This window comes from Carettochelys insculpta, chromosome 1 (genome assembly GCF_033958435.1).
Source record: "Carettochelys insculpta isolate YL-2023 chromosome 1, ASM3395843v1, whole genome shotgun sequence".
NCBI classification, from domain to species: Eukaryota; Metazoa; Chordata; order Testudines; family Carettochelyidae; genus Carettochelys; species Carettochelys insculpta.
This window is the reverse complement of record NC_134137.1, coordinates 269,921,407-269,934,783: the sequence shown is the minus strand read 5'-3', so window position 1 is coordinate 269,934,783 and position 13,377 is coordinate 269,921,407. Positions and strand designations below refer to the sequence as shown.

Sequence of the window (13,377 nt, the reverse complement as noted above, 5' to 3'; positions counted from 1 at the left end):
TTTGAGCTTCCTCACAGATCAGGTCTGGCTATGCAATAGACTGCTAAATTTGGCCCTCTTCCATACCTTGGCTGTATTGGATATGGTCTCTTTCTGTCCATGCTTAAGGCTGTAGTGCTAGCCCTCTCTATAATGCAGTTACAGACCAGTTAGGAACATAATTCCTCCAGAAGAATGTCCAAGAGGCATTACAGCAAGGTTTGCTTCTGCCTGCATAGACTGGCCTGAATCATAAGCATGCTGTCTCTTGGGCTAACATAGCTTGTCAGATCTACCAGCCCCAGTGAAACCATTCAAAGGAGGTTGTGACCCACAGTTTGAGAACCACTGGAGAACATCTGCACTAGAGAGGTTAGAACAAAGCAGCTGCCCTGGAGGAGCAGCACTGCTGCAAGTTCTGTATTGTAGGCACAGTCTGACTGAAGATAATGTCTAGTAGTGACGAATGTAATAAATTGCTACTTCATGAGAGTCTGCACTGCCTTCACTAGACTTTCTGGCTTAACGTTTTCCTTTTCTTGTTCTGCTCCTGCAGATCCAGGTGTGGGACACAGCAGGTCAGGAGCGCTTCCGGACAATAACCCAGAGTTATTATCGTAGTGCCCATGGTGCCATTCTTGCCTATGACCTGACCAGGAGGTCCACATTTGAATCCATTCCTCACTGGATTCATGAAATTGAAAAATATGGAGCTGCTAACTTGGTCCTGATGTTAATTGGTATGCATTTTGTGTTTGTAATCACTTAACAGCTAGCATATGTGAAGGGGGAGGGGGAAACCACCACACTAGACATAGCACCTGCATAGAACTGAATTCTAACTCAGCAAAACTCCTAAAGTTCTGAGGTGGCAGGGGATATGCGTCTTTTCAAGTCTGTGCTGCTGTGCCATTTCTTTATACAAGGTCTAGGAGCAAGAAAACATTAACTATTTGCAGCATGAATTTTGTAATCTTCACCACAAGCCCCCAAAAGTTGCTGTAGTTTCCATGTATAAAACTACTTTGGCATAATTTTGCTTGGCATAAAATTCCTTTAAAAATGCATGGTGTTTTAAATTGGGAAATTAAATAACAAATTGCATTGTCTGTGTTTTAATAAAAGGGAACAAATCAGATGTAGCGGAGAACCGCCAAGTCCTTTTTGAAGATGCCTGTACGCTGGCAGAGAAGCATGGGCTACTGGCTGTATTGGAGACTTCAGCCAAAGAGGCCCAAAATGTAGAAGAGGTGTTCATGTTAATGGCAAAAGAGCTGATAGCCCGCAACACCTTACAGCTTCATGGGGAACATCCTTCAAACAGCATCTACTTGGACTCAAGGCCAGTGATTGCTAGTCCAAGTACAGAGAAGTCCCAGTGCTCTTGCTGATGAGATGTCTTTCGCCTAAGAGATGTGAAGGCATGGCTGACTTCATATGTTTGGCCTCAAACCATCATCTTAATGTATCCCTGCCTTACTGTTTTGGCCAGTAACTCTCCAGGAGACAGGTGTTGCAATGGTCAAAAGTTCTGGATTGTCTTGTACATAGTAGCCTTTGGAATTTAAGCAGACTCTTTGAGCTGAGAGAAGACTGGCTAGTTGTTGCTAGCCTGAAGAAACTCTGAAGACTTACTCCTAAATGGCACAAAGGCAGTTGCTTCCGGATACTGACTGTAATCGGGTTTTGTGCTGACTGTCCTTTTGGATACACAACCTGCTGTAAGTCAAATTCCTTGGTCTTCATAAATAACTTTACAATGTGTGACAGATGCTCATGCTTTTTTTTTTTGTTCATGGCCATCTCTGCTTGCATTACTCCTAACTGTTCAGATCATTGTGCAAGGAGAAGCTGATGGCAGACACGGGGCCATAATTTATTGCTGGTATTGTGATCAGGTAGACAATACTGCCAATTCTATGTTCCTCCTTTGTTGAACTACTAGCCACCATCCATTTTGTGGCATAGCGGCCAGAACACTCTAACTGGTATGCCAGTGGGCCTATGGATACACCTAAAGCTTTTTTTCCCAGATGTAATGGGTCAGATGCTGTCTGTGTTCCTCTTCTTGTGTTTCTACTTACATTGGTTCCAGGACCACTTCTTGATGTAGAGTCTAGTGAAGCCCTGCTCAAGCTAAAAGTAATGGCCAGAAAATTAGAGCTGAAGGATGCTCTGTTGCTATTTACTTAATCCCTTGCTTTGAAAGGGTGCCTTTTAATCAAAACCCTTTCAATCAAAACTCTGTTCATGTTGAGAAAATGACACCATAGCTTAGAACTGACAGCTTTCAGGCTTCTATACCAGTGGTTAGACAGAATGGCTCAAATAGTCTGATTATTAGATCAGTACTGAAACAGGCTGGGGTGCCCTTAATACCGCTCTTGGACTGTGTTCTCAGTAAGCCATGGGCCACCAAAAGCTGACTCCCAATACTGGTTGCAGTTAAACACTTGTATTTCTGAAGCATCTCTTCTGTATTGGGTTGTCAGTGTTTCCTGTCATGGCCTTTCAAAACTATGCTCTGCAAACTGATTCTCTGCCCCTGTAAATCCCAGGATTTTGTCACTGCCTTAGGAGAAATCTAATGAGAAATTTGAAGGGAAGGCTGCTAAAATGTATTTAACAAGACACTTTTGAAAAAGCAGGTTCTGCTAGCATAGCTCTCTTAGGCTACAGCTATACTACAAGATACATTAAAATTGAGTTTTATGATGCTGGTGTTTAGCTTCAATATTGAGTATCCTCATTTCCTATGGGCTCCCCCCAAATTTATCATATTGCTTCTATGCTGAAATCGCCAAATATGGACTGTTGCAGCAGTGCATTGTGGGAACCTATCCCACAGTTCCCTCAGTCCTGCATTCTGAGCCAGGTGCAGCAGCACTGTCAGTTTCCTGGGTCTGGGAGCTTGGGGGACCTGGGAAATTGACAGTGCAGCAGCCCTGGTTAGTTTCCCCGTTCCTGCTAGTACAGTCAACCCTTCATTTAATGAAGAATGGGGGAGGGGGTAAGGGAAGGGGTGGCATTTATTCCCCATAGACCCTTAAATGAGAAGGTTTGCTCCCCCAATCCCACCCCAACTTCCCCCAAAAAATCTTCTCCCCAAAAAAACACACAAAGCCCTGCCACTCACCAGCTCCTGGTGAAGAGCTGCTGGCCAGGGGCACCTGCAGCCTGAGTGCTTGCTCCCAGGAGTCTGGCCCTGCAGGGCTGGGGCCATGGGGTGCCTGACCCTGCACAGCTGAAGTGCAGCAGCCCTAGTCAGTTTCCTGGCTCCCACTAATAGCTGGGAGCCAGGTGCAGCAGATAGCTTTGAGAGATACATAGGGGACACTTGGGGAGGCTAAAAGTCAAATGAAAGACAGGGTCCTTCTACACTAGTCTATTTGACATCTTAAATTTGAGATTGATGCTATACCCATCCATTAATATTAACATTTTGTTAGGTATTAGGGCTGACTAAATCAAGCTAATGGCACTTGCAGTGATGTGTTAACGTCTAGCTAACTCCTGTAACTTTGATTTTATTGGAAGGCTCCAGAAAACTGTTCCTTTTAAGTCCATAATTTCAGCTTGGGGTAGGGAGACACTGTCAGTTTGAGTTTCTCAAAATTACAAAGGACAGCCCTAAAACATCTTGGGTGTGTCTCTGTACAATATTTAAGTACCCTGATAGTTGTGCTGTCCAGTGGTAAATGACAAGCTAAATTCCCACATATACAGTACTGCACCTCTGGTCATAATACACAGGAGCCTTAGAACTATGCATGGCAGACTTCACAACTGCCTTTGGTAGCATAGGATTCACATTTTCTTCACTCTGAGTTTCTGGGTTGGTGTAGGCCTTGCCTAAGTTACAAAAATAACTTTGAAGTTGTTTACTTCAAAGTAACAGACTTCAAAGTTAGGCATCTACACCCATGTACTTTGAAATAGGGTACCACACCATTCCTGGGAATGGAGTAAAGACCTTGAAGTTAACTGCAACATAAGGGAAAATATGTGTAGGTACTACTTCAAAGTAACCTCCAGGGAGCCTAACTTAGAAGCACCCATAGTGATCTATATTTGTGCCTCTGACATTGTCACAGTTTAAAGGCAGGGGCTGTGGCTGTCTTAAGGCATTCCTCTCATGCTCTGCAGGGAAATAGTCTGTCTAATGCCAGCTTTGTTATTGTACAGTACATCCTTCCTCAAAAGCAAACTTCTCTCAACACACCCTAGTGCTGGTCTCCTTTGGCTGAGTGACTAGAGCAGTCAAGGGTAGTCTCTTATCAATATGCTCTGCAGTATCGCTCCTCCAAGCACCCCATAGAGGGCACTTAGTCTGCATCTGAGCTTCACCTGGCACATGTTCCTCTCTACCTTGTAGAGGGAGCAGAGACTTTAGTACAAAGCAAGTACACAACAACTCCTGCAAAGGAGGAAGGGCTTCTGGTAAGTCTTCAGTGTCTCAGTCTAGCCTCCATTTTGGGCTGATTTTAAGGAGGCTTTTTTTTGGCTGGGAAGTTGAGCCCAGCTCTTGCACTGAGCCCCTACTCTGACTCTCTTGAAATCTCACACAAACACTCAAAGCAAATAACTGGGCAGGGCAGAGACCAATGTGTTTCTCACACAGCAGTGTAGCAAACTGCTGTTAATTTACAAAAAGTATATTTAGGATTGCTAATGCAGTAGGCTCATTATCATGTGCAGTATTTCTGACTATGACCATGCTTTCCACCACACATTAAGCCAAAAAAGTGAGAAACTTCATTGAAATGGACACTTACCTGGTGGGGGACATAAGTACTGTCTTCCTCTGGCAGTTTCTGCTATCTGCCAGATTAGTACATCTTAACACTATTTAGCAAGTGTCTTTCTAAAAGCATATGAATAGAAGATAAGCCCAGGTTTTGTGTGTGGTTTTGTGTTTTTTGTTTTTTTTTTTTTGTTTGTTTTTTTTTTTTAAAAAAAAAAAAGCACATAGTGAGTTAGGGTCCTGATTTCCTTTAATCTTATGTCCCTAGCTGGTAACCTTTTTTTCTAAAAGCAGCATAAAGAGACAGTACTACCTCCCAGCAAGCTTTACAATAGTAATACAGACCACTTCCTGCAAAGTGTATACAATGAAGCTGTAGTTAAGGCTGTATGCCAGGGTGGCCACCTGTGGCTCTGGAGCAGCATGCAACACTGACCAATTACATACAGCTCCTTATTGGAGTTGCACACCAGCAGTGCTGTCCATCACTCTGCACACACCTTGCTACTTGGGGGGAGATGTGTATGGTGGTAGCAGCAGCTACAATGAGTCATGAGCATTGACTTGGGGCAGGGGCCTGGGCATGCCTGATGGGGTAGGGAACTGGGTTATAGCAGGGAACCAGGGGTGCCCAGTTCTGGAGAAGAATTGAGTTTTATAGCAGGGAGATGGGGGGGGGGGGGTAAGTTCTGGAGGAGGATTGAATTACAGTAGGGAGTGGGGGGGGAGCTGGCTCTAGAGGAGGAGGACAGCACTGAGCCACATACTCATCTATGTAGATAAATAAAAGTAAATATGTAACATGTGGCTCTGACTCTCTCTCCACATGGCTCTTTGCCCCTAACTGGTTCACCAACCCTGCTATATGCTCTTACACCTGCCTGCATCATCCTTGTCTTCAATATGAGACTAAACCATTATTGATTGAACACCTGCAGAGGGGCTCCAAAGGATAAGCTATATTCAGCAACCCAAGGCTCTAGTGTCATCAACTTTGTCTAAACAAAAGAGCAGGTTTTTTTTTAATTTCAATGAAGCTTCCATATAAGTTTTCCATTGGCTGACCAAAAGCAGCAATAAATAAATAATTCTAGGAACTTTGCCCCAGTACTAAGTTTTAATATAGTCCAGGATTTTAAGGTGATTCCACTTACATTCACACACAAAACCAGACTGCCCTGATGCACAAGTAGTGCCACCCTTGTTGCAATTTTACTTGCTTGGAAGAATATTCACCCCAGTTCTGTATGTGCCTGACCTTACACCATTCTGCTGCAACAAGACTGAAGGAACAGGTATTGCAGGTGCTGTGCTGGAAGTCATGTTTATAGTGCAATTCCACAATGCTCCTGCAATCTCTCAAATGACTACTGTCTTAGCTCCTTATGACTTTTCCAGATTTGATCTGTTTTAGTGCTGGTCATTTATTGCTATTTGAAAACTGACAACACTTTAAAGAATTACTGCTTAGAATAAAGGCTAGGGCTATTCACTAATTTCATCTTACAGAATGTGGATTTTAACACATTAAAATGCTATTTAAAGATACATAACACCTGTCTCACTGTGGTTTGCTAGGGCAAATAATCCTGCTCCTGGGACTTATTCTGGAGTAGTTAATCCTTCAACTGTTGCAGTATAGGTATGTGAGCACATATGAACAACTTTATGCTAAGTGGGATGGGTTGTGTGGACCCACCACACTATCAGAGATACAAAAGCAAAGTCAACCACTGTAAATATGCATCACATAATTCTTTAGTGCAGGTAAAATCTAGCAAAGGCTCATTCCAGCTGGCAGAAGGAACATGGATGTAGGAGAACATTTGTTTGAATTTGAGGTTTTCACTAAGGAGATTTATGCCTTGCAGCATGAGTTTATACATCTATGTTTTTTTTATTTTGCAATAACTGTGCATGTTATAACTTTCATCTACTTCAGAATCTTAATTTAAAAATCTCCCCCACTGTAACAACATTTCATAAATCCATTTTTTTGACAAACATTTCCACTGTAATTTCAAAATTTGCTGCCTTTCAATCTCACTGAACTTTTTACTCGTATTTTTATTGGATGCAAATTGCTTCTTTGTACCCTATGAGCAATACTTTTTTTTGTATGTGTACTGTCCACATGTCCTTGTAGCCCTTTCTCTAATATTTAACTTGTTGCATTGCTGACCAGGTCAGAATTAAATAAGAGACGGAGTTGACTGTAAACAATTCTAATTATTTATCAATAACCAGATACATAACTAGCCAAGCTCAAGCAGAGAGGCCATGCAATGATACAGGAAGGCATCTCTCCTTAGGAAAAACAGGTGTAATTTCTTGTATTTTAAAAATTTTGGAATATTTCATAAGAAAACTTGGAGAAAGGAAGAACCTACTTTTTTACTGAGCTGCTGTTCTGTACTAAGAGAACCTCTCTGGGGCCAGTTACATTCTGTTGACACACCAATGAATAAACACCCAAAATAACCAAGTGCCTATCTGTATCTTACATCAGATGCAGAAACAAACGGTGCATGAGACTATTTAATAGCCAAATGAACATCTTTCAGTGCACATAGCTTATCCTCAAAGAAGATGAAGGCATACTATTTTCTCCCTACCCTCTATATAGAACACCTGGCTCCCTTGTCCATCACCTTTGCCCAGTAAAGTCTATCTCCTAGCCTTCCCTCTTCTAACTTCCTCCTCTCCCATAAACATCCTACAGAATCACTTTATCATTTAAACAATATGTGCACGTTTGTAACTTATTTGGCACCTAGTTTCTCTGTAGGGAAGTTAATTTTTCCATGGTATTTGCTTTTGGTTTTTTTGCCTGCTCTCTCATTTCCTCCCAAAATAGTTGTTAGTCTCTTGCTAGATCCTTCTCTATTTCTCCTATTCTTTCATCTCCCCCACTCTGTCTAGTCTCTACCACACATCCCTCACCCCTGCCACTTCTCTCCCCTATTTAGGTATGAGCATTCTGTTAGCCACTTCCTACCTTTTCCTGCATGCAGACATTAGTGCTGAAAATGGTCTTAGACTATCCAGTTACTCACCTCTTCCTTCACACACCTCCCCACCACAATAAGTCTGAAAATATTTTCACAGTTGATAAATATTTCTTGATTTCAAGTGACAATGGCGCATTACAATGTAATATACACTGCAGCTCATAAGGCAGGTGTGGTCTACCAGGAAGTAGTCAGCCTACAGGAGTGCTTTGAGTTCTCTTGATAAACAGTACTAAGTACAAAGAGTTATAGCAGGCACATATTACCTCTTGTATTGTATGTGCATTTTGTAAAGTGTCCAGCCTGAAACAAACATGACAGAACTGATCCTGTCTTACAACTCAACTCTGAGAACAAAAGTCACTTCTGTTATCACTCAACAATAATCCCAAGCACCCTTTAAAGTTCCACAGTTTGGTGGTCTCAGCAGTCTTTGTTCATAAAATGTTCTCTCTTTATATATTATAGAATGCCCTATTTTGCATAAGGCTGTAGAGAAGATACAATTCTGTATTAATGTAAAAATAAGACTATGGTATTGCACAGAAATCAGTAATTAGTAGTAATCGGACTAAGGACATACAGAGGCTGAGATCTAGAGAGTTTAAGATTAAAAGAAAGAACAGAAGTCTTGTTTTATAGTTTGTTTTTTATTTGGGAAAGTGCTTCTTACAAAAGGCAGCTGCAAAACAATACATCATAGACCTCAGCAACAACTTCTTATTCCATTTGAAAAGTGAAAGGAGAGGCTGTCTCAGGGCAAGTGAAGCCACCGAACAGACCACGGGCCATCCATAAGTCATTAAAAGAGCATCAGTAATCTAATGCAAGATTAAAACTCCTGCACTGGACCTTTGGTGACAAAATATGGGCTCTTCTCAATGGAATTCTATCTTGCTAATGCATGGCGGCTAGGTCTTCTCTATGTAACCCAGTAACTTACACCTTGCACAGCTCTTCCAAGCAACCTGCATAACGTGGATGTGATATGAGCCATGTGTGCCTTGAACCCAAAAGTACAGTCATTTCCTAGATAAGATCATGGCTTGAGCGATTGTTGGTGGTATAAAACTAAGTGAGCAATGTACCTGAGTCCACCTTCAAGTTCCACTCGCTAATAATATGCCAAGAACCCTCTTTTGCCTATCCAAATTCTGACTTCTAGCCAGTCCCTATAATATACATTAGAGAGAGCTGCTGTATTAAGGAGTGCCATGTTATATCTGTTGATTAAGACCATTGTCACAGACTGGGCTGAGACCACTAAACCAGTTTCATATACAATCAGAGGCTACAATTCATGCACCAAAGGGAAAGGAGTGGTGTTTTCTTAAACATATACAGAGTCTCCCAGCCCTTGAGATCCAACTCTGCATTTATTTGTTTATACACATAGAAAGTTTTCCTTTCACGTACAAACACATTTTCCTTTCATGCTAAACACAGTAAAAACCTGGAACATTTGCACCTGGTTCTGATTACACAGTAGTAATAGTAATGTGCAAGTAAACAAGAGACCAAAACCACAAATGAAGATGTGTACATGAGGGGGTTGGAACAGAGCTGAAGCCAGTAAGAAGTACACATGTCTGGCCTAAAATTTAAAGTACTGATTCGAAGTCCACAGCAGAAAAAGGCCACTGGCCAATTTATATCCCCCACTGCATGGGCACTGCTCTCATTTTTGTATCTGGACTCTTCAAGATGAGTGTGGAAGTCCTGTAAACATTTTAACCCTGGAACTGGGTGAATCGTGTCAGGAACACAGATGAAGCAACAAATCTAAGCTAACTGTCTGACAGTTAATTCATTTTACAAAAACTAACGTTTTAAAGATTTCTTGTTATTTGTTTAAACAGAGAAAAACAAGCACTCCTGGGGCAGGGGAGGAGACAGACCCTCGGTAAAAGTTATTACAAGAGCACCTGGAATTGATAGGCCTGCCTAGGAGAAACACAGGCACTGCCACAACACCACAGGAAAGAGCTACTGCCTGATGATGAGCAGACAGTCCAAACTCCACTGACAGGTGCTATAGGTCCAAGTCGTAGTAATCTTCCAGCTCATCATGAAACAAGTCCCACTCATCCTCGGAGTCTGTCAATTCATCATCACCACCAGCTGCCAAAAGCATGAGCAACATCTCTCCGAGCTCAAAGGTCACCACCTCATCTTCATCGTTCTCGAAGGGATCACTGCCTTCCCTCTCCTCAATGAATTCCCAGAAGCGATTCCTTCGCTGGGCCTGCAAAGGGAACCCAGTTATTGCTCCTGTGTGACAGAGTTATATATACTACTGGGGCTTACAATGCTCAGCTCCCAGCTGTATAACACATAGTTAGTTATACTTCATATTAGGATCTGCATTTACTCTTGCTACAGCTCACCACTAATACTTCTACCTCAAGATACAGAGGACATTCAGAAACATGATTTAAATGACTCCTCTTCCCCAGTCTGCCCTCCATCACTTCCAGTCTTTGGATCACTCTCCCCTCCAATCCACTATGTATGTTTTACTCTATAAGCAAATCTGAGGCATTCACACCTTTACCTTCTCTCTTCCAAAAAGCCCCCCTCCCTTTTTTTTTATTTCCCAAAAAGCAAAAGCAATGAGACTTACTCGATATCTACTCGATGTTCCCACTTTCTGTCTCTGTGGCTCCTCTCGGCGACCATCAGGATATGCATGTTTGTAAAAACAGTTCCCTCCAAATGGGCAGCTTCCACGGCCTTCGTCAAAATACCTGCATGGCTTGTTGCTGGAAAGGAAAATATCGCAACCCTTACTCACAGCAGAGCTATTAAGAATTCAGTATTGCATTTGCTTATCATCCGGGGGGGTCTTTTTAAATATTCACCATTATCTGCTGATGCCATTTGATCAATAAAATACATACACAAATGATGTATTACATGATCTGCATACCCAACATGTGTGTGTGCGTGGGTAGATGCATGCACAGGAGAGCCGATGTCTCACAGTGAACAAATCTACTTCCTTATGGCTGTATCAGTCATGTATTGGGTAGGTAAGGAAAAAGCTTGTGAGATCAGTGAGTACATAGGAAAGCTAGGTGACTCTGTGGATGCATGCATCGGTGGGTGGATAAGTAGGGATGCACTTCACACGTGTGGGGGAGTGGAAAGGAGGTATGAGAGGGCTTTAGGTAACACCCTTGTTCTCCAGGTGTGCCCTTATCTCTGCAGTCTTAACTTGACAAAAGGCTGCAGCGCTCGTACCTCATTGCCTCCTTGTATTTCTGAATGAGTTTCTGCTTCTCTTCCTTCTCCTCCACCCAGTACTCACTTGGAATGACAAAGTTAGATGTGATCCGACATTCTGGGCAGGACCTGAGGAACGAAGAAACTGCACTGCAAAATTCCACATGATAGGAGTGATCTGCCCTATTAGAAAATACACCGTGGCATAAATCCCATCTTTAAAGATGTATCATCTTGTACCTGGGCACCTACAGCCAGGTCTTTGTACTTCTTTTTCAATCTATGTTCTCTTTTGCACAAGAAGACACCCTTAACTCTTCCTCTTCTTTCAGACCTCAAATCAGCGGCTGATCATTTTGTCTCCAAAGAACTTGGGAAAAAATATTTCACACAGACTCCTTTTTCTTTAGATTTAGATCAATTTATTTTTTTTTTTGTAGTTTTGTTTGGCTGGGTTTCTTTAGAATGCCTGAAAGAGGGCAAGGGTCATTGGCTAGCTAATGAATAAGGGCAGTGAACAGTTAAGAAACATACATTCAGATTCTTGTTTAATCTGTTTTCACCATCTAATCTGGGCACCTGCAACTTTCAAATGGTAACTAACTGAAGGCAAAACATGACTTTCATCCAAATAAGTGGATCTTGCAAACTCATCTAGATCTGGTATAAATACAAACAAAATACTACCCCAGAAAATTAATTCAGTTCTGGATTAACATTAGTTAGAGTGCATTAAATGCTGTCTTTGTGGGGGAACCTTGTTGCAAGTTGTCACAAGATACTAAATTCTTTCCAAGTAACAAAAGCACAATCAAGATGGGTAAGTGCCTCACTTTATAATCTTGCTCTCAAATTGTTTAGCACTCCTCCACTTGCGGATGCATTTGAGACAGTAAGTATGGTTGCAGTTGGAGAGGATCCCAAAGCGGCGCTCACTTGGGTTGGCTTTTTCATATACCACCTCCATGCAGATTCCGCACACCATGTCTTTACTGCGCTGGACAGCAAAGGAAAGCTCCATATCTTTTTCATGAGCCTCAATGCAAGACTGAAGCGGGGCGGGGAGAGAGAATGAGAAACACCTTGTAATCTTGTGCACTGTTTAAGAGGTTTTAAGTCCCTAGTTTAATTTTAAATTTATTCTCCACACATTCTACACGAAAAAGAACGTGAAACATCTAGAAAATTCAAGTCCTCAAAAAAAAATCCAACAACAGTCTTTCAAGTAAGAGACAGCAATGGTCAGCTTCAAGTTCAGGCTCTTTTCCAAGAATCTAGACAAAGAGCAAAACTAAAGCTTCACGAAAAATTACCTAATGCATCCACATATGAGTATTCAAAATGAGAATCAACACAATCATATAGACTTTATCCTCAATATACGCACAGTTCAGCTACAGTAAACTCTTTCACATCCCACAGTCCCAGGACTGGGAGGCTTCCGAATATTCAAATATTCTGACTAATAGATAGGTATACCTAGCAATGCATAACTCTAAAGACAAACAAATTTAGATATTAAGAAACAAACACAATTGTACGCAGAGTAGTTTATTTACCAACAGTAGAACAGTACACTGCAAACTTCCACTATTTATTTGTATTTACTTTCACTGTACTTATGAAAATGTAACTAAAATTTAGGGTAAAAATGCCAGTTATTTGAGAGTTCCAGATGATAGAATGCCAGATACAAAAGAGTTTACTGTACTTTTAAACAAGTCTGCTTTCAAAACACTGAGTTTGCAAGGTGAACCTTCTTGTTAAATGATTGACATGCATGCAGTCAACTTCACGAAAAAGGGACTGAATGACTAATGACCCCACAAGGCAAGGAGTGACTTGAAGTTATTCAACACAAGTCATATGTATACTTACTTTTATGTGTTGGGATCTCTGGGCAGCATCAACTGGATGTAGGACCTGCAACCCACACATGTCACACACATCCCCATGGATATACACGCAGTTTTCTCCATAACGACATTCTCCTACTGCAGCGTAGGGGCACAGTTGCTTCTTCATCTCCACATTTGCTTGCTGCTTCTCATACTCTTCCTCAATTACTACTCCCTGCAATGGTGTTTCAATGCAGGAAGGGGCAGCTGCAGGAGGAAATTAGAGATGGCAAATGCGTTCAATTTGAGTACTAGGGTTTCTAATGCATGCATTTCAGCTACAACAACTTTAAGTGAACCAACTCATTTTATCCAAAAAGCATAACCAAAAATGCATGAAGTTGATACAAAAAAAAGTATCAACAACTGTCTCAAACCTTGACCTGAAATTACTTAGCAATTTCTTCACCCTACAAGGATATGAGGAAATAATTTCAACTCTGATTTTACCAGTTTGCCAAAACAATGCAGGGCACTACTGCTGAGATTTAAACTTATCCGACAGGACATGGTCCATACT

General features: G+C 41.6%; 2 protein-coding genes across 4 annotated transcripts in view; one reads left to right on the top strand and one right to left on the bottom strand.

Annotated features, from left to right (window-relative positions):
• RAB19 (RAB19, member RAS oncogene family) overlaps positions 1-13,377 on the top strand; it is a 29,114-nt gene that overhangs the window by 1,904 nt on the left and 13,833 nt on the right. The window contains exons 2-3 of one of the 2 annotated variants that reach the window (XR_012647224.1): positions 536-719; positions 1,105-1,700. Coding sequence is in view for 1 of the 2 variants with exons in the window: in XM_075007306.1 (XP_074863407.1) it covers positions 536-719; positions 1,105-1,370 (450 nt within the window). In the remaining variant the exon portion in view is untranslated. Of the gene's footprint in view, positions 1-535; positions 720-1,104; positions 3,134-13,377 lie in introns of those variants that run through there. The other variant, XM_075007306.1, reaches the window with a different exon arrangement.
• Positions 5,830-13,377, bottom strand: part of MKRN1 (makorin ring finger protein 1) — a 48,769-nt gene continuing 41,221 nt past the window's right edge. Inside the window, exons 4-8 of one of the 2 annotated variants that reach the window (XM_075007291.1) lie at positions 12,838-13,064; positions 11,793-12,007; positions 11,045-11,088; positions 10,358-10,496; positions 5,830-9,979 (exon numbers count right to left, since the gene is read on the bottom strand). In XM_075007291.1, the coding sequence (XP_074863392.1) occupies positions 9,895-9,979; positions 10,358-10,496; positions 11,045-11,088; positions 11,793-12,007; positions 12,838-13,064 (710 nt within the window). In that variant the 3' untranslated portion in view covers positions 5,830-9,894. Of the gene's footprint in view, positions 9,980-10,357; positions 10,497-10,977; positions 11,089-11,792; positions 12,008-12,837; positions 13,065-13,377 lie in introns of both variants that reach the window. The other variant, XM_075007282.1, reaches the window with a different exon arrangement.